General features: G+C 37.3%; 3 protein-coding genes across 5 annotated transcripts; 1 reads left to right on the top strand and 2 right to left on the bottom strand.

The window, feature by feature from the left end:
- Positions 1-308: 308 nt before the first annotated feature.
- LOC141906031 (angiogenic factor with G patch and FHA domains 1-like) lies at positions 309-8,469 on the bottom strand. Its single transcript, XM_074795179.1, has 13 exons — positions 8,360-8,469; positions 7,818-8,282; positions 7,045-7,280; positions 6,434-6,562; positions 5,458-5,694; positions 4,890-4,962; positions 3,097-3,260; positions 2,583-2,684; positions 2,103-2,253; positions 1,934-2,022; positions 1,428-1,558; positions 808-907; positions 309-603 (listed from the first exon to the last, which is right to left on the bottom strand). The coding sequence occupies exons 2-13, from the start codon at positions 8,146-8,148 to the stop codon at positions 370-372; spliced, it is 1,977 nt and encodes a 658-aa protein (XP_074651280.1). The 5' UTR covers positions 8,149-8,282; positions 8,360-8,469; the 3' UTR covers positions 309-369.
- A 277-nt stretch (positions 8,470-8,746) lies between these two features.
- Positions 8,747-23,330, bottom strand: LOC141906465 (uncharacterized). 3 transcript variants are annotated; one of them, XM_074795763.1, is made up of 8 exons: positions 22,385-22,410; positions 12,520-12,619; positions 11,277-11,551; positions 11,134-11,173; positions 10,880-10,957; positions 10,269-10,466; positions 9,927-10,059; positions 8,747-9,551 (listed from the first exon to the last, which is right to left on the bottom strand). In XM_074795763.1, exons 3-8 carry the CDS (start codon positions 11,366-11,368, stop codon positions 8,878-8,880), a joined length of 1,215 nt encoding a protein of 404 aa, XP_074651864.1. In that variant the 5' UTR covers positions 11,369-11,551; positions 12,520-12,619; positions 22,385-22,410; the 3' UTR covers positions 8,747-8,877. The 3 variants fall into 3 exon arrangements, with proteins under 3 accessions (XP_074651864.1, XP_074651865.1, XP_074651866.1); XM_074795764.1 differs by having other exon boundaries at positions 11,277-11,406; positions 12,520-12,626; positions 22,385-22,402; XM_074795765.1 differs by lacking the exon at positions 12,520-12,619 and having other exon boundaries at positions 11,277-11,406; positions 22,385-23,330.
- LOC141906463 (protein mono-ADP-ribosyltransferase PARP6-like) lies at positions 11,512-21,190 on the top strand. The gene is made up of 21 exons (XM_074795760.1): positions 11,512-11,786; positions 11,973-12,065; positions 12,539-12,634; positions 13,150-13,499; positions 14,431-14,531; positions 14,622-14,682; positions 14,923-15,013; positions 15,124-15,190; positions 15,425-15,577; positions 16,065-16,238; positions 16,663-17,038; positions 17,135-17,227; positions 17,309-17,434; positions 17,517-17,650; positions 17,730-17,778; positions 17,858-17,970; positions 18,055-18,127; positions 18,221-18,355; positions 18,436-18,487; positions 18,699-18,786; positions 18,860-21,190. The coding sequence occupies exons 1-21, from the start codon at positions 11,696-11,698 to the stop codon at positions 18,945-18,947; spliced, it is 2,604 nt and encodes an 867-aa protein (XP_074651861.1). The 5' UTR covers positions 11,512-11,695; the 3' UTR covers positions 18,948-21,190.

Genomic DNA, 23,330 nt, shown 5'->3' with positions numbered 1-23,330 from the left:
AAGTGGATTTAAAGGAATATTGAGGACTTTCGGCATTGATCAATGTCGGGTGGAATACATTGAACGTTTCATCAGTGATTTTCAGAGGCATTAGTTCAGAAAAGGGGATCGAGATATTTCGCTTGACACAATCAATAACTTTCTCATGAAGATCGTGCAGACGTTTAGCGTGAAATAGATTTGAATTGCTCCATATATCAGCCAAACAATCTTGAAAAAATCCTTTCGAAATCCAAACCAACAGCCCAATATAATACAATATAACTACAGAATTCAAACAAATGCTTTTTATTACAAATATAGAGCACCATTTAATCATATAAACATAAATTACAAATACAATATATCAGCTCTTAAAAAGTTCAAAGATTATTTCGTTGTAATGTCATCTTGAACAGTTCCACCGCTGATCCAGTTATCATCGTTCGTCGTCGGATCCGAAGTCGTTTGTTCTGAATTAATCCGATCGAAACGTTCTCGCGCCTTCGACCATTGTTGCATTTTCCTCGTCGATTGGCCCGAACCGACGTTGTCCAGCGAAATGGCCTGACTGTGCGAAGAGCCGAGGCCCGCTTGTTGGTTTACTCGCATATTTACTTGAACCTGGAAAAAATCGCCGACAAAAAATCAAACTGATTTTAACGAAATGGATATTTGCATCGATACATTCAATAACGAAATTTGTTGCGCATCGAAAATATTAACCAAAAACAAATTGTCTATAAAGTAAACACAGATAACGCTGAAAATCACGCTCAAGTCTTGGTTAAGTCAATATTGTCATTAATCCAAATGCAAAACACTTACCGGTTCACTAATGCCGGTTTGAGATTTGCCCAAACTTTCTCCTTCCTTCCAACCTAACTTCTGTAACATCTTATGACCCTTATTAGTTTGAGAGATGGCTCTGAAAGTGAAGACACAAGAAATCAATAATAAGTTAATTGACATTCAAATCGAGTTGAGTTTATTATACAATCATTGTTACGTGAATTGAAAATTCCAAGGTTTTTCCCAAGTTTTTCATGGGCGATTTTTCAATTTTCCCAAATGGAAATGAACGGATATAATCATGCAAAAGTCAACACGTCTTAAATGGTGACTGGTTGGTAAAGGTGATTTTCAAGAGAAATCTCTGAAGAGAGTTTCCCTTGGCAAATGCAACATGTGAAATGAAATTTTCCCAAATATTTCACTGATTTGAGGAAATTTTTTTTCAAATTCCCAAATATTTCCAAACTGGGAATTATCATTTCAAAATTCCCAAGTTTTTCCCAATTTCCCTGCCTGTTCAGTGGGAACCGTGTACAATGGACAGCATTATCTAAGTTAAAATTCACATTTTCGAATTTCTTTGCCGCTGACCAAACCTAAAGCGGGGGACAAATTATCATATTTTAGTTGAGGTACACAGTATAATAACTTACTTATGAACCGAGGCAGGAGCTTCTGATTTCTGATAAGGGTTATCGCTACCGACCGTATTCCGTCGTTCCGCTGCTTTATCGTTGTAATCTTTCGTATTAATTGCGTTCGGATTATCGACATACGCCATATTCTATAAACGAGACATGTATCGAGATAATGGATCACATCGCACTAATTAGAATATATAAACGAATCTTTAACCCTTTCAGTGCGTCTACACCGCAATGCGGTGTATAAATCAGTGATAGATTTTGCTAGTACACCGCACTACGGTGTATTGATGTAATTAGTAATTATCTCTCTTGAAAAATGGCAGCACCTGTCAAACATAGTGAAATACTAGTAACTAACGATACACTGCGCCGCGGTGTAGATGCGCTACAGTGGTATTCCCGTTATTCAACACACTAGGGTGGAATTTCTTAAAATTTTCAAATTATCTCCAACACTATAGGGTATTAATTAGTCAGCACTGAAAGGGTTAATGTGAGAATACAATACGAACCTCTAAACCGAATTTCTTTTTAATCTGTTTCAGTTGTTTTCGACGTAAAACTTCTCGATTCAAATTGGCTGCACGCTCCTCATTTGAGTCTGAAATATAAAGTTTCCCTTATGAAAGAAAACTAATCAAAATGAAATAATCAATCCTCCTATTAAACACACACACATACCTTTCATGTCTTTGAGTTTCGCCATGACTTGTCCCGGCTCGCAGTCGGCGCATGTTTCAGTTCCGGGATGAATATGAACGTCGAATTGAGTACTGCCCAGTTTCAAAACATCTCCGTGTGACAACGGATGAGGGTTACTTTTCGTCTTCAACTGAAATGAATCAAATACGCGTAGAATATATCAGGAAGCAATTGATTCGACTTGCTTTTTCCCAGACTATTGCCTGAAATGCATGTTGTTTTCCTTGACTTGATCTGCTGAGAATTCAATCAATTACCGTAACAGTCAAATATGTAAGACATAGACGGAAACTGTTTGATTTTATACGGGATCTAGCAATCTTAAATTTTCCTGACAGATTTTTAGCATTTTTTTTTCTACAAAATTCCCTGACTTTTTTAATCAAAAGATAATTCCCTGATTTCCAGCTAAGTGGACAGTCTGTGGTTTCTATCATACAACGATGAATGAAGACTTACGCATCCAATACGCGTATCGTTGATATATATTCCATTCTGACTCGCAAAATCAGTAATTGTGTAAACGTTTAAATCCTCATCGAACAGCAACTCGGCATGCGCCTGTAAATACACAAAACAATACCTATTGTAGGAATCAGGGAGTCGTAGGGCCCCAGTAAAATGTGATTTCGATCTATGAGACTTAACATTTCCAATGATCAAGAAAATCATCCACAACAAACTAAATACAGTGGAACCTTGGATAAAACAATTTTCTGGTCATTACAAACCTAGATTTCCTCCCCAATTACCGGTAGGACAAACTGGATAAAACAAATCATCGGTTATAAGGAACCGATTCTCTGGGCCCAGTTCCACAGTTGTGAGTTAGAGTTACACTGAGTTAAAGTTAGTTCATTTTCATATTTAACTCAGAACAAATTCTTTGTAACAAGGGTCCATTTTATCTTGTTCTAAAATACTGGCTAATCGAATGAACATTTTCCGAAAGAGTTGATGAATGCAGTGGTACCTTGCTAACGAGCGGATCAGGTATTACGATGATATGGTTTTGATCGGCTTCTCGGCCAATCGTTCCTCCGGTGCACGTGACTAGATGTAAACTTCCCATTTGTAGATATTCGGACTCGCGGACCATAAGACGAATGCACGGCTTCCAAGCATTCGTTGCGTATTCTTTAACGAGAAAATACCATCAAACGTTACATAAAACACACATGTATTCTCACATACTTTTTTGATAAAATTCATTAGTCTTAATACAAGTATTTGCTGTGAGTCAGTTCAATCTAGTTTCAACTACAGCATTTACAAAATAAAATTCGATTTTGAAAATAATCTAAATAGGCCACCGTGTATTTTTCAATCAGATATTTTCAATTAAATCCAAGTTTTAATAGATCACAATTTAATGAATCGCGCGAAACCCGAAAGGGTTACTCATGTTTAATGCTGTTAGTTAGCTGTTAGTGAACATTCAGATTTCAGTCTAATTCAGACTGCAGCGTGTCAATTATGATTTCTATCCAAATATCTGCTTAATCTGGATAAATCATCGATCACACTAAAGATCAGGGGCCGGTTCCATAGTCGAAACTTAAGTCGAAAAGTGGTCTTAATGTTAATGTTGGTCTCAAGTTGTTAGATTAAATATAGAACTAAGGTGGTCCTAGATTGGTCTTCAGTCCAAGTCATGACTGGGACTATGCAACTGGCCCGTGGGTTATATACATGATCATCAATTCCTATATATCAATTTGAACGATTTGTGGAGAAACTGCGTTAACCTGGTGAAGAGGTAAAGAAGAAGTAAAACGAGATAGATAGTGCTTTAATAGGTTGTATGAGCTTTCGTTACCAAATAGTAGCATCATTCATCAGGTCAATGAATGATGAAGCTACTGCATATTAGAAGTGAAAGCTTTCACTTGAAATAAACAAGTGACCAGATTAACGATAAAGTAATAACGCTTTAGTTTATAAATTTGAAAGCCGTTTGATGAGGTATTTAAGAGGAACATATTAGACTCCTATCTACTGTAAACATACAAACCGAGCTTCAGAAAATTCCTACCCTCGTCTAACGCACAGTCTATCTGTGCACTGCGTCCGCCGGTATCCCCGTTTTCCGATTCCGAGTAAGAAGATGATAGCCAATCACTGCTGCTACTGCTACTAGACATACTACTATCGCTATCATGCCCGTCATCCTTCTCATCCTTTTCATTTCCCTGTAAATCGTCATCGTCGACATCCATCGCAGTCGGATGATCTCCTTTCTCATCTTCGCGACGAGCGACGCCCTTCTTATTGCTGTCGGCGGCGGCAGTATCGTTATCCGATAATTCACCTTCTTCTAAATCCTCGATTTTGTCGACAATCGCTTCTTCTTCGGTAACGTTATGGATTTTATCCTTTCTCTTGCGTTTTTGGTGGTCGTCTCTGATGATTCGTTCGACTAAATCGTTTCTATCGCGCTTCGCGTCCACAGATTCATCGCGATGTCGACTCGATCGACTTCTACGCTCTTTTTTATGTTTCTTCTTCTTTTTCTTCTTTTTACGACCGTCGTCACTATCATCGTCGTCGTCCTCGCTACGACTGTGGTGCCGACGTCTCCGTTTCCGTGAAGATTTATATCGTTTCCTATCGTCGCGACGATCGTCCGATATATCGAAACGTTTCGATCGGTTTAACCGACTGCTCGATCGACCGACGTCGGCACTTCCTGTCGCGCCACGCTGAAACAAAACAAAAACAAGACCTGTAGCGACGTCAACGTTCGTCGGTTTCAAGTTGAGATACCTGCGGCATAATTGCGTGGTCTATTAATTGTAAGTCTGGATAGCTCAGTCGACAAACCACCAACCTCGTCAACCTGTAAATCAAGAACAGTCTAAAAATTTCAGACATTTTGCGACAAAAAATTAATATCTAATGCAATTTACATCACATATACAGAGTTAAGAAGACCTACCAATATAGATCTGTTAAATTCAGATTTTGATTGGATTTGGATATTTTTCTTACAGAGTGGCCACTTTTATGTGATTTATTCTCTGATATGTAATTTGCTTCTTTTGGCTACACCATAAACAGTCAAATACATTCAAAACAAGATGGAAACTATTTGATTATACGTGCGATCTAACTATCTCAACATATTGCCTTGAATTATCCCCGACTTTTTAAAAGAAATTCCCTTACTTTTCCCCGATTTCCAGGTACTGGAAAGTGGCCACCCTGTTTTAGTCCGCTTGAGTTTTCTCAGAATACATTGTGGTCTGAAGCAGAGTAATCCGCTTCATCCGGGTAAAGAGTTTCAAATAATCCGGATTGAGCAGGTCGTATTGTGCTTTACTTTTAAACTCACTTCATTTCTATTTGGTCTGTACGTTTTCACGAGAGGATTATTCGTTGGACTTTTACTCCTGGCAGATTTGCTTCGGTTGTTGCGCCATTGTTGTTGTTGTTGTTGCGAAAGATTCACGCTCTCGTAATAAGCGCTCAACAGTTTGACGTCGACTTGTGAATGCACTTTATAACTGCGCGTTTGCTCGTCGTAGAAGATATACGTGCCGTTACTCGAATCGTAATAAAGACCACGTTCCTAAAAAGAATCATTCATAAAATGCAACGCTAAGTCACACGCTCATCATCATCTGTTGAAATTTATTTTCATTATGATGTTACATTATCTGTCTCAATAAAGACAAAATTTTGGGTGGTCAACGAAATGAAAAATGCGATCGTTGCCATTCAGTTATTTTTTAAATAGAATTACAGTAGACTCTGATCAATTTTGGAAAAACGAAAAGACTTCACTCTTTCAGTGCAGACTAATAAATGCCCAAAAGTGCAGCCCCAGATAATTTGAAAATTCCACCCTAGTGTGTTGTCGGGCATACCGCTAAGTATGTCTACACCACGGCGCGGTGTATTGTTGATTACTGATATTTCATAATGTTTTATCAGGTGCTGCCATCTTTCAATGAATATAAAAGTTAATCACTAATAACATCAATACACTATGATGCGGTGTACTAGCAAAGTCAATCACCCATTTATACACCGCACTGCGGTGTAGATGCAATAAAAGAGTTAAAGTGATATTAGATGTTAGGGTGGAACTTTTTTACGACAAACTTTGATATAATGATTTATCAGTATTACAAATTTAGAAGTGCAATTTCATACTGAATACAACGAGAAGTATTGGTTTGCAACGAACAGATTTTCTGGATCCAAATCAAAATGGTTATCCAAGTTTATTGGTTCTGACAAACTTGAGCCTCAGTCTACTGTCATATTGAGAAATTAGTTGTAAATCGGCAAAAAACGTTACATACAGCATCGTAGTAATAACCGGAGTTGTAGTCATAGTACATGCTTGACTGTGAATCGTAAACAAAACCAGACAGTTGGACAGCTTCTTCCGCAGCGGCTTTTAAACTATCAGCGATAGACATCGATTCAACCTGGAACATTCATCAAAACAGTTACTTCTTTGCAAAACATTACCAGTAACTAGAAACGTGTTCATTGGATATATGTTATAATGATGAATTATGATTAACAAGCTCTCAAAATTGAATTATCAAAATTTATCAAAAATAAAATTATTTTTGAATCCTGAAATATATTTGATTTGACAAAATAACACCAAAATTCACAATTGTAATTAATTGTTATTTTGAAACACCAATATTGATGATGCAACGCACAGAACCCCTTATTAGATAACGCATACTAAGTATCAACGTTATAAACATATCATTGTAACGGTCTGCGTTAAAAAAACTTATGCCCCTGAACTGAAGCTCATGATTGTAAAATAAATTATAGTGTATCATTGAACAAGTAATGGTGAACTTGAGATGCCATGTAATGATAGTGCATAAGACATGATCTAGAGAATACCTGAAATTCCTGTGTGAAGTCGATTAGAGACGATACTTACTTGTTCAGTGGTAGTTCCAGCCGTGGTATCTGTCAGAATAGACTTATCAGTATGGCTCTGCTGCAGGTCGTCGAGAGCATTACATTCCGCGGTTTTTATTGTAGCGTCATTTTCTAAATCTGGAAGATTCTGCGAACTGGTAATACCGTAATCAACTTTTGCTGCCGCATGTTCAGCCTGAGTTGATGAAAGAAGATCGATGTCTACTTGTACGGAGGCGTCCGATTTATTGTTACCTATAAAACAAGATAGCGTTTTGATATACAAAGCATTGAAGGTTCTTACCCACATTAGGAAAATGAAACATTGAAGTGGATATTTTGCAGAGACAGATCTACATACACAGATCCAAGAGGTGCTTTGGGTGCTTACTAGAGCTTACTACCTTGGAAAATTTATCAATTATTCATTTTCAGAATAGCCTACTTAGGATAAGGGTCTTAGAGAGCACAGAGGGTAAGGGTGTTGGTAAGAAGGATAAGGCTTAGTTTTAGGGCTAGGATTAGGGTCAGGCCTAGTGCTACTAGTAGGCAGACATAGCACTAGACCTAGTAAAATGCTGGTGATTCCTGAATTCACTGCCCTAATCTCTTTAACTAGGCCTATTTCCTTGAATTTTCTAACTACCAAGAATGCGTAATCGGCATAAAACTGTTAACTAGAATTACGGAGTCAGCAAAATATCCACTGCCAAGAAACTTTGAACCAATAATCTGGACTCAGCATTTGAGGGATAGACTAATGCTAGGCCTATCTATAGAGGCTGTCATTACCTGTTCTAATATCATGAAGTTCACTACTCAAATGTTTCACTTGTTCGCGAAGATCCTCATTATATTTCATCGATCGTTCGTAAAGTCTTTGCATGCGGTTTAAATTTTTGCGACTCGATTCTAATTCGGCTTCTAAACTTGTAACCTTTTCGACCAAATCATTTTTACACAGTTCGGTCGTTGTCGAAGTTAAGGCGTTACTATCCTCCTGCGAGTTTATACACGTTGTGGTAGAAAGTGCGGAACTGTCGCCCGTAGGCGTTGGTTCAGAATTAATCCCTTCTTGCGCTGGCAATTCCAGATTCGATACGCTGTCTTTTGAATCATCCATTACCAATGTTTTTAAGTGAACTGCTTCAAATAAATTAAATTCTAGCACAATTTTTTTCAATATTTGCTCAACTTTCCATCCTCGGCTCTATGCTTTTTTGGCGAAACGGAAAGGACCACAACAGAGAGACCAAACTGGAAAAAGAATATAGATATGAATATTATTAAAACAGGCCGTACTTTCATAAAAATGATGATAATCTAAAACTTGCCTTGTAAAAAGAGGAGAGAGTAGTTCAAAATATCGATAAATGGTCCAAATTAGAAATGCTGCCTGATAATGGATATTTCTTAAAATATCTAACTCAGAATTCTTTGGAGCCACCCATTTCTCGTTTATTCAATTAAATTCAATTAATCTTTATTTATCCTTAAGTGTACAAATCGGGACACATACCAATGAAGAATTCACAATACAGGAATAACAATAAAATTTTTAAAACGCCTTAGTAAAACAAATACACTACACCAATTGTCACAATTCTTATTGAGCAGCACCTAAGGACATCCTCAAGAATGGGCTAGGCGGAATGGCTCGTAACCAAAAGATCTGATAATGATGACAATGATGAAATAAAAAACAGCGAATATTGATTTGCATATGTCTTAAGTTTATTTGACATAAATTTTTAAGGACGGTCGATATTGATCACAGCAGTTAGTGGGGTCGAAATTGCACCAATTATCACAGCAGGACAAAGAAAGGAAAGGAGACAAATAAACTCTGAATCTATTTAACCTTAATTCTAGGACTGTTTATTTGCACGGGAGTTATCACTCGTTTATCCATTTCTTTTAACAGTTTTAACGAAGCTTCATTCGGAACGATGAAATCTTCCAGCAATTCGGCTCCGTCAAACTCTAAATCGCTGACGTCGCCGTTATTCGCGGAACCGATGGTGGACGACGACGACGCGTTCGTTTTCGACGAGCCGATTCTGTCGGTATCCGGCGGCGTCGATAACGAAATATCCGATCCCGTTATTACTGAAATGTTACTACTCGCCGAGAATACGCGTCCGGAGACCGGTCGAACGTAACTAGAATTCTCACGACTCGCCAGTCCCGAATCTCGGCTCATTCCCGATGATTTCCGATTACCGGCCGACGATTTCGGTCTGTGTTTTACAGTCGTTTCTTTCGACGCTTGCATTTCGCCAGCTATCGATTTCAGTTCGGCTGAACTCTCGGCTGATTTATCGCCGTCAACTTTAGAACTATTCGGACGGCTCGACACATTTTTAACATCGGATAACTGATTTTCTAGTTTATGAATTTTGTCATTTTGTTCGGTAATTTGCTGAGAAAGTTGTAATATAATCTGCGTCCTACTATCCTCTTCTGAATCGGCATTTGAGTTTACAGCAGTTGGCACCGGAGTTTTCTGATACTTGCGTAAATCATCTGAAAGTTTAACAATATACATAGGTGAGCCATTTGACTGACACTTCTGGACCCAATTCCTGGGCTGGGTTTCATAGATGTGGAAGAAAAATAGTCCCTGGGAACATTTTGAAATATGTCAGTTATTACCATTGTTTCTTATTGTAACCACGGTGGTTGTTACCCTGATTGAGGATTTACCCCTAGGGATAACTTTGATACTCAGTCTATGAAACCAGGCCCTGGTGTTTTGAGTGAATTTGACCCAGCCATTAATTAATACAATTGAAAATGAACTCATTTTGACTCTGAAATCCAACTCATAATCACAATCTGATTTGAGAAATGAAAACATTTTTCGTTGAAATTTTCATTTCAAATTTTAACATGACGCACCTTGAAGACCGCTCTTTTCATCAGTAAGTTTTTCGATTTCACCTTTCAATTCGAATATTCTCAGTGAAGTTTCTTGTCGCGCGGTGATAAGTTTTGTATTTGCAGCTCGCAATTTCTTCTTATACCTCACTCTCTGTTGGAAAAAAAGTTTACTTTTTCTAACTAGCATTAACTACCGGTTAAAATTGATTAAAGATGATGAGATAAGTAGTATTTCCTCCGATACAAAAAACCAAAATTCAAGAAATTTTATTCAATCTTTGATGACATTTAGACTGCTCGTAGTATTTTTTCTCGAAGTCCCCCACAACTTCAGAACAAGATCCAGATTAAAATACTTACTAAATTGTGTATTTCGTCATGAACGGCTTTTGTTTCCTTCTCCAATTTTTTTATATGGGCGTCCTTTAATTTCACCGTTTCTGAACATTCCAATCCGGACTGTGTTTCGAGCGTTTTAGAGCACAGCGAATTCACATGTTCTTCTAAAGCTTGGATTTGATCGGTCAAATCAAGTTTCTGACTTTCTGCTTCTGCCAACTAAAATTTAAATCAATTTTTCGATCGCTGAATTCAACTTCAACTCGAATCTATTAGAAGTGGTTTTCATATCTCAAAACTTTTAGGCTTGATAAGCATAACCCATAGTTCATCATCTAATATTCATTCTGACAGTTAAGTTCCTGTCCCTAACCTTCCTTAGTAGACGGTACTTTAAATTTCTGTACATCATTATCATGTTATTTTTTTTTCTCTGATGCTGAAGATTAGTCAAAACTTCGAAATTGTCAGAACTGTTAAATCATCAACTGTTGGTTTTGCTAATTAACTGTGAAATCATCATGATCATCGATTAACGGATCCATTGAAGGCTTTACAGCCTATTTTTATCGGCCTCGATGTCTCGCTTTCGCTTGGAAATACTGAGATCAACATCAGTCTACCAGACTTACCCTCCATTCCAAAGACTTTATTTTTGCCTCCGCTTGATCAACCCAGGTAATTGTCAACCTCTGATCTGATTGGATCAACTGAAAATATGAGAATTCACTCGCTATTAGGCTTATATTTTATGACTATGGTCTACGATTACCCTGAAATGGTTGTTATAGATCCATAGGTGCTAACAATGATTATATCATCAATTAATAATTGTGGACAGAACTTCCGATAATTGTTTCTTTTAAAGTAATAATTGAATACGTACCTCTGCGTCTGAAACAAGGCCACATTGGCAACAACGATCCCTATTGAAATAAAAAATGGTTAAACTATGGATTTGACATCTTAACATACACAATAAAATGAATTTGATTGAATTGAAATTGAAAGTTTTTCATCAGGGCTTACCTTTTGGTTTTTGATCCCGAATTCGAGTCTTCCAAACTTTCAGAACGAGCTATAGATATATCTTTAACTCTCGAACTCGCTCCTGATCCCATAATACAGCCGGATGGGGTTAAAACGCTTTCGATTTGATCTAGAAGTTGTTGCCATAGAAAATGTAAATAACCAAAGCGAGCGATTGATTCACGGTTCGGATGAAAGTCCGAGTCCGTAGATTAGTGTCTTGTTTTTGAATCGGTCGCTCACTTCGCTGCCGAATCAGGAAGTAAATTTCTGATCTGTCAAAAAAGTACATACATATTGCACTAAGAGTTGTAATACCCTTTTAGAAATTCGATAAAAAAGAAGTTTCACTTTTGAGATGGCGATTTAGCTGGTAGAAGGTTTGAAGAAGGAGTTGAACGAGCGCCGTTGTTGTTAACATGGAGAACAGAAGGGAATTGATGAACGTCGATGTAGCCGCAGTTATTGACACATGTTCAAAAGATAGCAAGTGCCCATTCAGGAATTTTGGTAAGATAAAACTAATGCACTGATAAAGATCCTTTGATTTCTATACCTTATCTCTAATCTAATTCGGCCCGCCCCAAGTTCGAATTAAGTATACGATTGTAGGGGCCAAGATCAGCCGATAATTTTGGAAAGTTGGTTCGTTTTTTATCGATGATGATTATATGTCTTTGAATTCACATATTTCAGTTTTTCAACGGGAAGAAAACATATTCAAGTTCTCGTGTAAAAAGTTTCTGTCCGAAATACACTTTATATTCAACCTCTCTGATGATTATCCAGGTAATTGATGAATTTGATATCACTACACTATTTAAGATATCTCAGGATTACTACCACTAACATTCAAGGCTGGTTGTTCAAAAGTTGGTTAAAGATAACCGGCAGATAAATACCATAGTAACAATGACTTTTAATTGTCACTACATCAACTATCCACTGGTTAAATCTAACCAACTTTTGAGCGACCGGCCTGAGGAGATTTGGGGTGGGGGTAGTCTTGCTGAAATATAAAAGATCATAACTCAAAAACTCCATTTGAACTATGAAAATATGGAATGATTTAATTCTTCATTTAATTCATTCAAGAAAAGACAAATATTGGGAAGATATGGATTTAGAATTTATTATGCTGCAGAAATTGGAAGTGTCAGCCGGGAAAAAGTACAATTAGTGAAACGCTATACGTGTCTGGAAAACGAGATACTAGAAAGCGATCTTAAATTCTCAATCTTACCATTTGTGTTTTTCTACAGATCAAACGTTGATAAGTCGCTCTGATGGTAAAAAAGGCGCCAAAGGCCGCATCGCCTCTGACAGAATTCCAATTCTTTTTACTAAACTCTCAAAAGGTAATAAAAGTAGCATTATATTCTTGAGTTTCTAAATCTATACGATATATTGTATTCACCTGACGATCCAGTCAAAGTTTATAATTGTTCTGGGTAATGCACGATGTATTGTGTAATCAGAGTGGGTACTGGCCTGGAAAACCTGGAAAAATCAGGAAGATCAGGGGATATTCCGGGAATTTGACAAATTTTACCAAAAATCTGGAAAACTCAGGGAATTTGGATAATGTTTGGGCACATGTAAAATGAATGAAATGTAACATTTTGAACCGAGAAATTTCTCTTGATTCACGCCGGGAATTTTGTGTAATCACATGGAAAACTCAGGGATTTTCAAACGGCGGAAAGTGGCCACCCTGGGGTAGGTCCAGTGTTCCAGTGATAAGGCCCATTGAAAATCAAGTTTCTGGCTGTTCCAATTTATACCCGCCATGGCGAACATTTTGACTTAGATGGTGTGCGACTTTCTTGATCCCATGGATTATACCTGATAAAAAGTAATCAAATTTCTATAGAATTGAATAAAGAAGTTCGAGTACCGCTGCCTCCGTCTCCGATATCCTCGTTACCGCCGACTCCTGTCCGTCATCCGGTTCAAGAAAAGACGATGACGATCGTCGACGAACCGGCGATCATCAATTCGACGTGCAAGATCGAAAACTCGCCGACTTTGACGAAAATCGAACCGCCGCCACCACCGCCGCCGACGACGACGCAGAACACGTCGTTGATGCGAATGGTCAGCGAAGAATCTCATTATTCCGATTGCGTTTCCGATGCGGAATCCGTCGAGATCATCGACGTCGTCGAACGTTCCGAATCAGAAGATGAATACGATTATGAGTATTATTATAACGATAACGAGGTAATTAAGAAGTTCGTTCCACCTATAGACAGTTTGCTCTATCAGATACCATCGATGACATCGTTTACTTAGTCCCCATGGGCGTCCCTAAGGGGAGTATGGTAGTTCGAACGAAGCCTTTTTTGAATTTTCAAATGTCGACGAACGTCGGCGCATGGTCTGCATTTGCTAAATTGGCAAAATAAAATCGATACATGCAAAGTAAACGGGAACCAGTCGATCTATCAGCCTCAGATTGCACTAGAACGTGCCTGCTTGCACGAGATTCTCAAAATTTTCCCCAGACCCCCTTCTATTCCTAAAATCGAACTCCCCAAAAAAAATCTTGGGGATGCCCATGGTCCCTTGTCACTCTGCGTAGCGAAAGGGGACTTCAATCACACCTTTTCTTGCATACAAGATTCAGGCTGACCCAGTGGATGGAATCCTTTTTAAATTCTATGACAGTTTTTTATGATCATGTAGTAAACAACTGTGTTGATTTTAGAGGTTCCACCTTTCGAGAAAGTTGACTAGCAGCCGTCAATGTCGCAAACAAGACACAGGCTGAACCAGTGGATGAAATCTTTTGAAATTTTGGGTTGTGTGGGGAAGAACTCTATTGATTTTGGAGGTTCCAGGTTTCATTGCTGACTGGCATTGAAAGTAAACCTGCATGATGGAACTATTTCATCAAGTCAACTCCTGAATATCCTAAATACGTCACATTGATTATTACCTTCTGTGATAACATCTACGTAACCAATGCTATCAGCATTTGATTTTCTAGCAAATGGCTTCGAGAATTCACTGGGCACATTGTCATGGAGAAACTTTCCTACTCCTAGGAAAGTTAAATACTGACGACCAAGTGCCAGTGGTACTCATTGGGTCACTGTGATTCATTGCTGACTTAATCAGGGCTTGTAAATATCATTTGTCATTTATCTAGAGCGTCGAAGTCGATCATTATAAAAGTGAAATCAACCCGCTCCTTTCACATGACATGGATTTAGTGAATCAACGTTACGGCGAAAGCGCCATCAATTATAGGTAGGTCTTGCAATGATCGCGAAAATCTCATCTCGAGCTTTATCTTTATGAAGCGTCTGGTATGTCGAGCTGACTTATGATGTTTTTCAGGTTGTTCGGATCCATAGATGATATTGATATAGAATTCAATATAGACATGTCATTTTTAGAGGTAGATTTAGACGTTTTCATCTAATGATTTATTACTTGTTTCAATTAACTCACTGTTCAAATTAATTAATTGTTAACTCACATACTCTGTATTTCGCTCTAATCTTGGCGTTATTTACGGGTTGAGTCGTTTGTCTTCGTCTTCCATAGTTTCCCAATTCAATGCATCCAATTCGAGAGAACCCGTGAATTTTTCGTGATATGTTCATGTACTAGTTTCTGTATGGTTATCGTTTTGTAGGAAGAGACGGCGAAAGCTTGGAAAATAATTCGAGCGGAGCCAATCGTAGTACGCCTTCATTTATCGTTTACTGGATATCTAGATGCATCTGGTAAGATTCCGCCTCATCTCTTGCAGTTCACTGTTATTTGTTAAGTATTTCGTTTCTTACTGAAGCTGATTTGATGCTTACGCGGATAAAATCTCGATCTCGTATTTCAGAACCGAAGATCGAAGTTTTTCAACCATCGAACAAAGAAAGATTCGGTCTCGGGAGTCAGCTTCGAAAGTAAGTGAAATTCATCTTAAACATAACAACAAAGGGCCTCAGTTGCTCAAAATTGTGTGAAAGATAACCGGCGGATAAATACCATAGTAACAATGAACTTTTAATTGTCACTTCGTCATCTGTCCGCTGGTTAATTCCTAACCAACTTTTGAGCAACTGGCCCAAAATCAACAACAAAGAAGAATTTTCAAGAATTTTTAAGGATTGTTTTTATGATGACCGGTATATTTGCAGGATACTTGAAGCATTCATATCCCAAGAATGGAAGAAATTGAGTAACGAGTACGTAGCTAAGCAACATATTGTGCCGGTTGGATCGCTGACCGAGTCGTCACCCCTCCGCAAGAAAGGACGTGCAAAAGACGAGACACATCTTGGCAATCAAAGGTAGATAAAACTCATTCATTGATTGAAAAATTAGTCAGTGTAGCAGGGTTTATAGCCAGTCTTTAAACTGCTTAAAATACTTACTTCTTTCTGAAAAAACTAAGTAAAGCCCTTAAAAAGTGGTTACATTTCACTAAAATTTCAGAAAGTGCTCAGGAAGTGCTTACTTTTGACTATTGGTATCCCAGATAATTTTTTGGACAATCATCTGTCATAGACGAGGATAGTAAGGATGAGGAGAGCGGTTTTAAATGACAAGAAAAGTGTCAATTAGGACTTACATAGTTGCTTTAAAGGGCTTACTTTTGACTTTATTTTGTGGACAATTATGCATGATAGACAAGGACGATTAGGATGAGGGCTGTGGTCTTAAGTGTCACTTTTGACTTACAAAAGTGCTGAAAAAAGAACCCGGGCATAGTATATTTCCGTCCTAAAATCGTTCATCCCTCATCCAAATAACACTTATCATTTGGTTTATTATCAGCATGAATGATGACAAACCAACGAGCGACAACAACGAAAAATCAGTGAATGATCACTCATTAGCTACATTAATCGATATGGGTTTCGAACATTCTCTGGCTAGAAACGCTTTAATCATGACACAAGGAAATATTCAAGAAGCAACTGAATTTCTCGCGTCTTCATCTACAGATCAGTAAGACTCGAAAAAGATTTTCGATAATCTTGACGAAAAACTTTGTTCATGTAAAATCCCACAATACTAAAAGAATAATGAGTCCGAAAGGTTTGCTTGAGCTATGCATGTAGTTTATGATTTATTTTCAACCTTTTGACTATGTAATCCTAATCACCAAGCGTAGGACCTACTGAATAGGACAATATTCCTGGAAATGAACTATAGTGCATTTTCATTGTTTCGACTCTATCCCAATAGACATCTTCATGAATAATCAAGATACTATATTCCTGAAGATAAAGTCAAAAAGTTGAAATAAACTAAAGCTCGAGGACGCCTTTTGTAATTGTTGTTCTTTTTGTGTCGTGGGAATTTATCATGTTACGTTGCAATAATGAATTTAAGATAAATTTTATCACGATTTTCAATGTTGTTTCTACAGTAACGTTGATTGTATGATAGTCGACGAAACACCAGCAGCTCGAAGCTTAACCACTAAACCTCCCACTACAACCGGTCGACAGCTATCAACCGGTAAAATTCCACCTGACAAAGCGTCAAAAACGAGGCGTCAATTCAGCGCCGGTACTCCGGCCGTAGCCGACATGGTGGCAGCAGTCGCGACGGCGGGTGAAGCCGACTTAACTCTGATGCCGACGAGTACGAGTTCCGGTCAAATGGCGAAGAAAATCCCCGGATTGGAATTCGGTTTTTTGTGTCAGGTCATGCAATACACATGCCAACGAATTCCAACGCTGAACGAGTATTGCGTAGTATGTGATGAACAGCACGTCTTTCAAAACGGCGCAATGCTCAAGGTACCGCTCGAATTTCGCTGCATATTCCGAAGAGCCCGTGCATTTTATTCGTTAAATAGTTAATACATGGTTTTTCATATCATATTTTTTTCATAGCCGGCGGTGTGCGCTCGGGAATTATGTGTATTTGCATTCCAAACGTTAGGTGTCATGTCTGATGCCGCTGATGATATCGCTACAGGAGCCGAGGTAAACATATCTACATGAGTTTTACCTCGATTTGAGTCAGAAGAATTCTTCATGTACTCGTATCTTAATCTCTCTATTCAGGTTGTAGACTTGCTCATCGCGATGGCAAGTGCCGCTTGTCGGTCTCACCGAAAAGAAGTTATATTCGATCCATTTCCGACCATAGTCGACCCAAAAAATCCTACAGAGTTGGCTCTACATCCAAAGGTATAATAATAATTTGTAGTAGATCTGATCTGATTATTTGGAATTGAAATACTGTTATAGTTTATTAATGTGTTTCCTGCAGTTTCGGGATTATCAGCGAGTACAACGTGCCTTAGATACGTTTCCTATCATGGCTGTCATGACGAAATTACTTGGCAATAAACTCAAACAAGAAATGGATAAACGCGATATACTGGCATACCCATTACTTCAATGGTAAGTGATCTGATAATACGAATGCGTCAACCGTAATCTTGTTTAATAATGTTGGCATTTATTTGCGTACGATTTTTAGGATAATAACGAGTAACAGGTCACATATCGTAAAACTACCGAAAGAAAAGGTAAATTTCCCGCGAAAAATGATTCATCTATTTCACATTTGAGTTACATGTTATATGATGTGTTTATCTTTAATTTCAGCAATTGAAATTTATGCATACACCTCATCAGTTTCTGTTATTATGTAGTCCGCCAGCTAAAGAAGCTATGTTCCGCACTGCTAAAAAAGAGCACGGCAGCATATTTGCGTTTCAGTACGTTTTATTTTCGTGCGAATCGAATACATTGTAGTATTAAGTCATTTTCATAGATTTGTCAATTACGTATTCTGATTTTAGTGGCTCACATATTGAGAACTGGCATTCAATAATGAGAAATGGTTTAATCAATGCATCGGGAACTAAACATCAGGTCAGATTCGAAAAGAAACTAGTTTCGAAAATTAAGGCATTTTCCCATTATAAATCATTATCGTGTTACTATTGAAGATATTGTTGATTCTAGATGCATGGTGCGGCGTACGGTGAAGGTATTTACCTCAGCCCGTCCGGCAGTTTATCGTTTGGTTATTCGGGCATGGGATACGGCAATTGTAAACAACTATGCCAGAAAAAATCTAGTGGCTCCGGTGAATCCGGGGTAAGTGTATATAATTCTGTAGTGGGAAGACTTAGACTCTTAATTTCATGAACGTATCGTACATTATGTGCTCATTTCAGAAACCAAGATTTTTAACCAGCCGGAATCTGACATGTATCGCCCTTTGTGAAGGTAATCAGAACGTAAATTATCCATGGACAAACAAACTGAATTATTCCTTTTCTGTCAGTCTATAAAAATACAGAAATATAATAAGAGGCTTCAATTGAGGCTTTTACCTTTACATTGATGAATTACGACACCTACACGAAAAATAAATTTCAAGGGATCACTTGTCCTAAAGAAGGCCAGTACATGAATTGAGCTTTTTTGTATTTTTCAGTTATTGCTCATCCAACAAAACTGAAGAAGCATGGAAGTGTATGGGTGAACACTGATAATAGTTTAGTGTGTACAAGGTTCTTCTTTGTGTAAGTTCTATTTTTTGTGTGAAGTTTTCTGTTACAGGAGTGGGATTCATTGAAATATTGTTCTTCATTTCAGATATGAAGATGGCCAAATTGGGGATTCAAATGTTGACACGAATAATGATAGATTCAAAGCCCAAATAGAAGCCGCTCTTGAGATCTGATTGCATTGCTTAATACAGTTAAACCTCTCTATAGTGAACACCTGTGCGATCGAGCAATTAGTGTTCATTGTTGGAGGTATTCACTATAGAGAGGTGTTCACTAAGGAACTTTTTACCGTGAAGCTTTTGTATATTTCAGAGATGCTCCTTACATTGTGTGACTTTTTAGATGTATAATGTACATATTAAAGTTACGTAGGGATGAATACGTATTAAAAAGTTTAATGCAGAAAAATGAATGGTGTTTTAGTGATAAATTCTATTGTATTCAAAATTGTCATTGAATTTACTGTATGCTGCACAACTGTTTATTTGTAAACTGGATAGTAGTCAGATTTCTAAGAAATTCATTGATATTCTTAGATGATATTGCATGGTACTTATGTACAGAAATACATTCAAAATATGTATTGAACGTTGCTGTCGACCGTGTGTTGAGCGACTATGTTTTTTAATCTTGACTTATTGATAATCTAGAAAACTATGGCATAACTTGTTCATAGGTGTGTTAACGTATCTTAACCTTTTTATAAGATTTCGTATTTGAAGATGATTTCGAATCTTCTGACGCTAGTTGTTTGTCGTACACAAAGTTCAAATGTCTCATTAGTACAAATACGCAATAGACGACTCGACTAGGCATTTATTCACATGTGGTAGTTCATGAAGCATCACTTTATATGTTCAATATTTTGTCGAGCCTTTTTTGCCCACTTGGCACGTTGCTCCAGTGGGATTATCATGTTCACTTTTTTCATCCGTCCGTAAAGAAACAAAGTCATTTTGGGAAATTTTCAACACCCTTTGATGTATTGTCTAATCTAAACCGGTGTCTAACCTACTAGACATGTCTGCAGCCAAAAAGTTTGGCCCGAATAGAATCAAGACGGCCATCAAGCGGCCTTTTATCGATTGCCAAAATCAGCAGTTCTTGCACAATTTTGAAGCTTTCAGGGGAAATTTAGAACATGCTTCGATCAATTATCTTGCTGCATATTTTACAACCACAATCAAAATCAATCGCCAATCAGTAGTGTAGCTCATGACATGTTCTATGATAATGAAAAATTTCACGGTCATTGGTTTCTGTATATGCTCACCAGGAGACGGTCAGGCATTTCACCAAATGGGCACGGTGTCCCTGAACCCCCAGTTTTTTTATCATTTCATTGTTAATATTTGTTTCGTTTTTTTTTTCAAATACATGTGTTGCATATCTCCCCAACTAATCCACTTTTATACCTGTATACCTTTTACTTGTTTTTGTATTTGAGACCGAAGATTATTATGAGAATCAGTCAACGACTAGCCGCCATGTACTCAAGAATATCGTGTTATATTCAAGCTCTTTTGTGCATTTTATTTATTACAGAATCATGATGTTTTATGCGTTTGAGTTGGTCGGCATTACTTCCCGGTGTTTTCAATATATGTGGGCCGATTTTTCTAAGGCTATTATCAAAAACTCTTCATGTATTTTTTGTTATTTTGTATACCAAGCATGACCTAAACAACGGAAGAATGTAATTTTTGTTATTTTCGTGTACCAAGCACGACCTAAACCATAACCGTAGAATACAGAGTTGATTTCATGACGCAAAAATGTTTACGTAGCGTTTTGAATTGAAATCCGTTGTTAAAACAATTTGTACCATATGGAGAAGTACAGGGTCCAATTGAGTGGCTGTGTCTAATAATCATCGAGATAACTCGGGAAACAGAGCCCCGAACATTCACCGTGTATTTTTATTGCCATCATCAGACTAGATCTGTTTCGTTGTTTTATTTTTCTTTTCATTACTACTTTTTCCGTCAACGACAAAATCAATTATCATAACTTCATGCATTTAAAAGCCGATCACAATCTAGTCATGACATTCTTGTTTAAGGCAACAAATAGTTCGTATTTTTATCAGAGACAATCGACCAACATGAGTTGTATCCAAGTAAATAATTATGTATGCATTCCATTATGTGGATATATAAATATGTGTGGTAATCATCAGGCGTTTTCTCTCAATAATTATTTCATCAAATTAGGTCAAATATTAGATTGCCATGTGATGTGCTGTAATTTTTATAAAATTCTTAGAATATAGGCGCCTGCTTGTGTTGATAATTTGTCCTCAAGCATGACAAATTACCTGCCATGGTCGAATACGATTTCAGGGGATAAGTAATTATTCTCTGTTATAACACACAAGACTTGTTTTTGTTTGAATAAATAAAATGTTAAGAGTTGCAGTAAGAATTCTCATTCTCGTCTTTCCTCTCATGACTTTGCTTTATTCAAATCTCAGGTGGATTTAAGGGGGTGTTTGGGGGGGACCAGACACTGCCTTTGAGTTTTCCCTTTTCATGAAGACAGTGATCGTTAAGAGCTGTGAATTCGACACTCCTCTGGGACCATGAAAATGTGTCCAAATTGAGCCATATCCGAGTTGGATGTTAAGTATTACTTAAATAGTGTCACATTGAATATTTCAACAAGTTTCCAAGTTGAACAGTTATCAGAGTTGATTAGTCTGAATACCAGACGTTACGGTTCCCTCGTGGAACGACGGCTAGGTACTAGAGTACAGAGTTGATAGGATCCAATTTGAGCAGTCTTGTATTTCTTCTACCTTCCAATTTTCCTAGATCCAACCCTCATAGTAAAACATTATATTTGCTACATGCATGAAAGGAAGCTACTAAAGTCTCTATTGAGGGTGTAGTTGAGAAAATACCGGTACATTATAGTGATATATTGGTTCTCTGCTTTCCCCATATTAAAAGACTATAGAGCCTACAATGAGAAGCACTCGAATGTTACTTCCTGGAGAATATACGCATTTTCAGTGTCCCAACTGAAGGTCTTGTCGGTGAAAATATCACCGCATGTCAATTGAAGTTTTAAGGACACTGCATCGTGACAGTTCGGCATTTTCAAGTACTTCCTCGCCTGTATATATATATGTATATATATATATATATATATACCTCTGACATACAATGCCATGAAAAACTAGTGAGAATTAGAAAACAAGGGAACTCTTCACTGAATTATTGCAATATATATATATTTTAAAACAAAATCAATGGCACTGAATGTAATTGCTATGGAATTAAACTACACAGGATGGAATCAAAATCTACGTCATTGCTACTACAGATATCAATTAGTGGTGTGCTTATATCGCGTAATTCAAAAGCCTGTTTCACCTATTTTCTTAAGAATCAAGTTTATTCGATTCTAACAATCTGAAAGAAATGGCCCTTGTCCAAGTAGCATAGATCCATAAATTTTGTCAATAAAACTAAAGGCCTATGTTTGCAGATATAATTTTCGACTGTGATTTTTAACATACAGTTAACGATAGATAGATATTCATTTAAAATCCCTAACGGTTCTATTGAAGAACATAAACTTATTCAACGAACAAAATGATACGTACAAAAAATGCAGACCAATAGCTTAACTGCATGATCAACTCATACGACATACCGATCCAGGATCAACTGATCCGGCTGACTACGCTCATAAATAAATGCTACCACATATATTTACATCTCATGATTTTTCTATTCAAACAATATACACCTGTACTGGTAACGATAAGAAACTTTGACTTCAATATAAAACTATATAAACTACGTAAACATAAGCATAAACTCTGAATATTTCAACAGTCGATGAGAACAATAGAAAAAAACGCGCTCATTTTTGTGCTCGAGTTTTCATGATCGAAAACACCAAGCGGAACTTGATAGCCTAGTCCTGGAAAACCATATAGGACAATCTATAATAACACTTCAGATAATCATTGCATTGACGTAGAATAAATAACTCCGCAATGAGATTGTGAGATTGCTATCATTTAGAACAACTCGAGATACACTACTTAATGTGAACTTCGATCAGAAAATTATCAGCAAATACAGCACAGACTATCACATGAATGCGTTACTTTACAAAAGCTGACTGGAAACGAACTGGGAAAATTCAGATCATAGCGAGACAAAATAGAACACATTACAGATCTTATAGTTCACTCAGTCTTAATATTGAAATGAATACTTCGAGTGAAAGCGATTTCTGCGATAAAATATCAAGTATTAACAGAGACTAGAACACGTATACTTACATATTTCTAATAAAAAACATATGATTTATATATATAGAAAGATATCGATTGCTATAAATATCTGATACATCGAATCTTAGTGACATTTCTATTGAAGCTTACACGACTAGTTTACTTATTTGCTTATCATTAGTAAGGAAGAGGCAAATATTGAATAACGAAAGGATCATATCCTCCATCTAGATCTACGATGCATAAAAATCATTTTGCTTGAACGGGCCTCATATCGTTTGTTAGGGACTTCAGCTCCATTAAA

The sequence above is a fragment of the Tubulanus polymorphus genome, chromosome 5 (assembly GCF_964204645.1).
Source record: "Tubulanus polymorphus chromosome 5, tnTubPoly1.2, whole genome shotgun sequence".
Lineage (NCBI taxonomy): Eukaryota > Metazoa > Nemertea > Palaeonemertea > Tubulaniformes > Tubulanidae > Tubulanus > Tubulanus polymorphus.
This window is presented reverse-complemented; position numbering and strand designations above follow the sequence as displayed.

What these genes read in the sequence shown, in the direction of transcription:
- LOC141906465 (XM_074795765.1), bottom strand. Translation starts at nt 11,368, where the DNA reads ATGGGATCAGGAGCGAGTTCGAGAGTTAAAGATATATCTATAGCTCGT. An exon ending in TAAAGTCTTTGGAATGGAGG is followed by an intron (nt 10,467 to 10,879) that starts GTAAGTCTGGTA and finishes TTTAAATTTTAG; the next exon opens with TTGGCAGAAGCAGAAAGTCA. An exon ending in ATGACGAAATACACAATTTA is followed by an intron (nt 10,060 to 10,268) that starts GTAAGTATTTTA and finishes TTTTTCCAACAG; the next exon opens with AGAGTGAGGTATAAGAAGAA.
- LOC141906463 (XM_074795760.1), top strand. Translation starts at nt 11,696, where the DNA reads ATGGAGAACAGAAGGGAATTGATGAACGTCGATGTAGCCGCAGTTATT. An exon ending in GAAAGCGCCATCAATTATAG is followed by an intron (nt 14,532 to 14,621) that starts GTAGGTCTTGCA and finishes GATGTTTTTCAG; the next exon opens with GTTGTTCGGATCCATAGATG. An exon ending in GCATACCCATTACTTCAATG is followed by an intron (nt 17,651 to 17,729) that starts GTAAGTGATCTG and finishes TACGATTTTTAG; the next exon opens with GATAATAACGAGTAACAGGT.
- LOC141906031 (XM_074795179.1), bottom strand. Translation starts at nt 8,148, where the DNA reads ATGGATGATTCAAAAGACAGCGTATCGAATCTGGAATTGCCAGCGCAA. An exon ending in GAAACTCAAAGACATGAAAG is followed by an intron (nt 2,023 to 2,102) that starts GTATGTGTGTGT and finishes TTTATATTTCAG; the next exon opens with ACTCAAATGAGGAGCGTGCA. An exon ending in GCTCCTGCCTCGGTTCATAA is followed by an intron (nt 908 to 1,427) that starts GTAAGTTATTAT and finishes CTTCACTTTCAG; the next exon opens with AGCCATCTCTCAAACTAATA.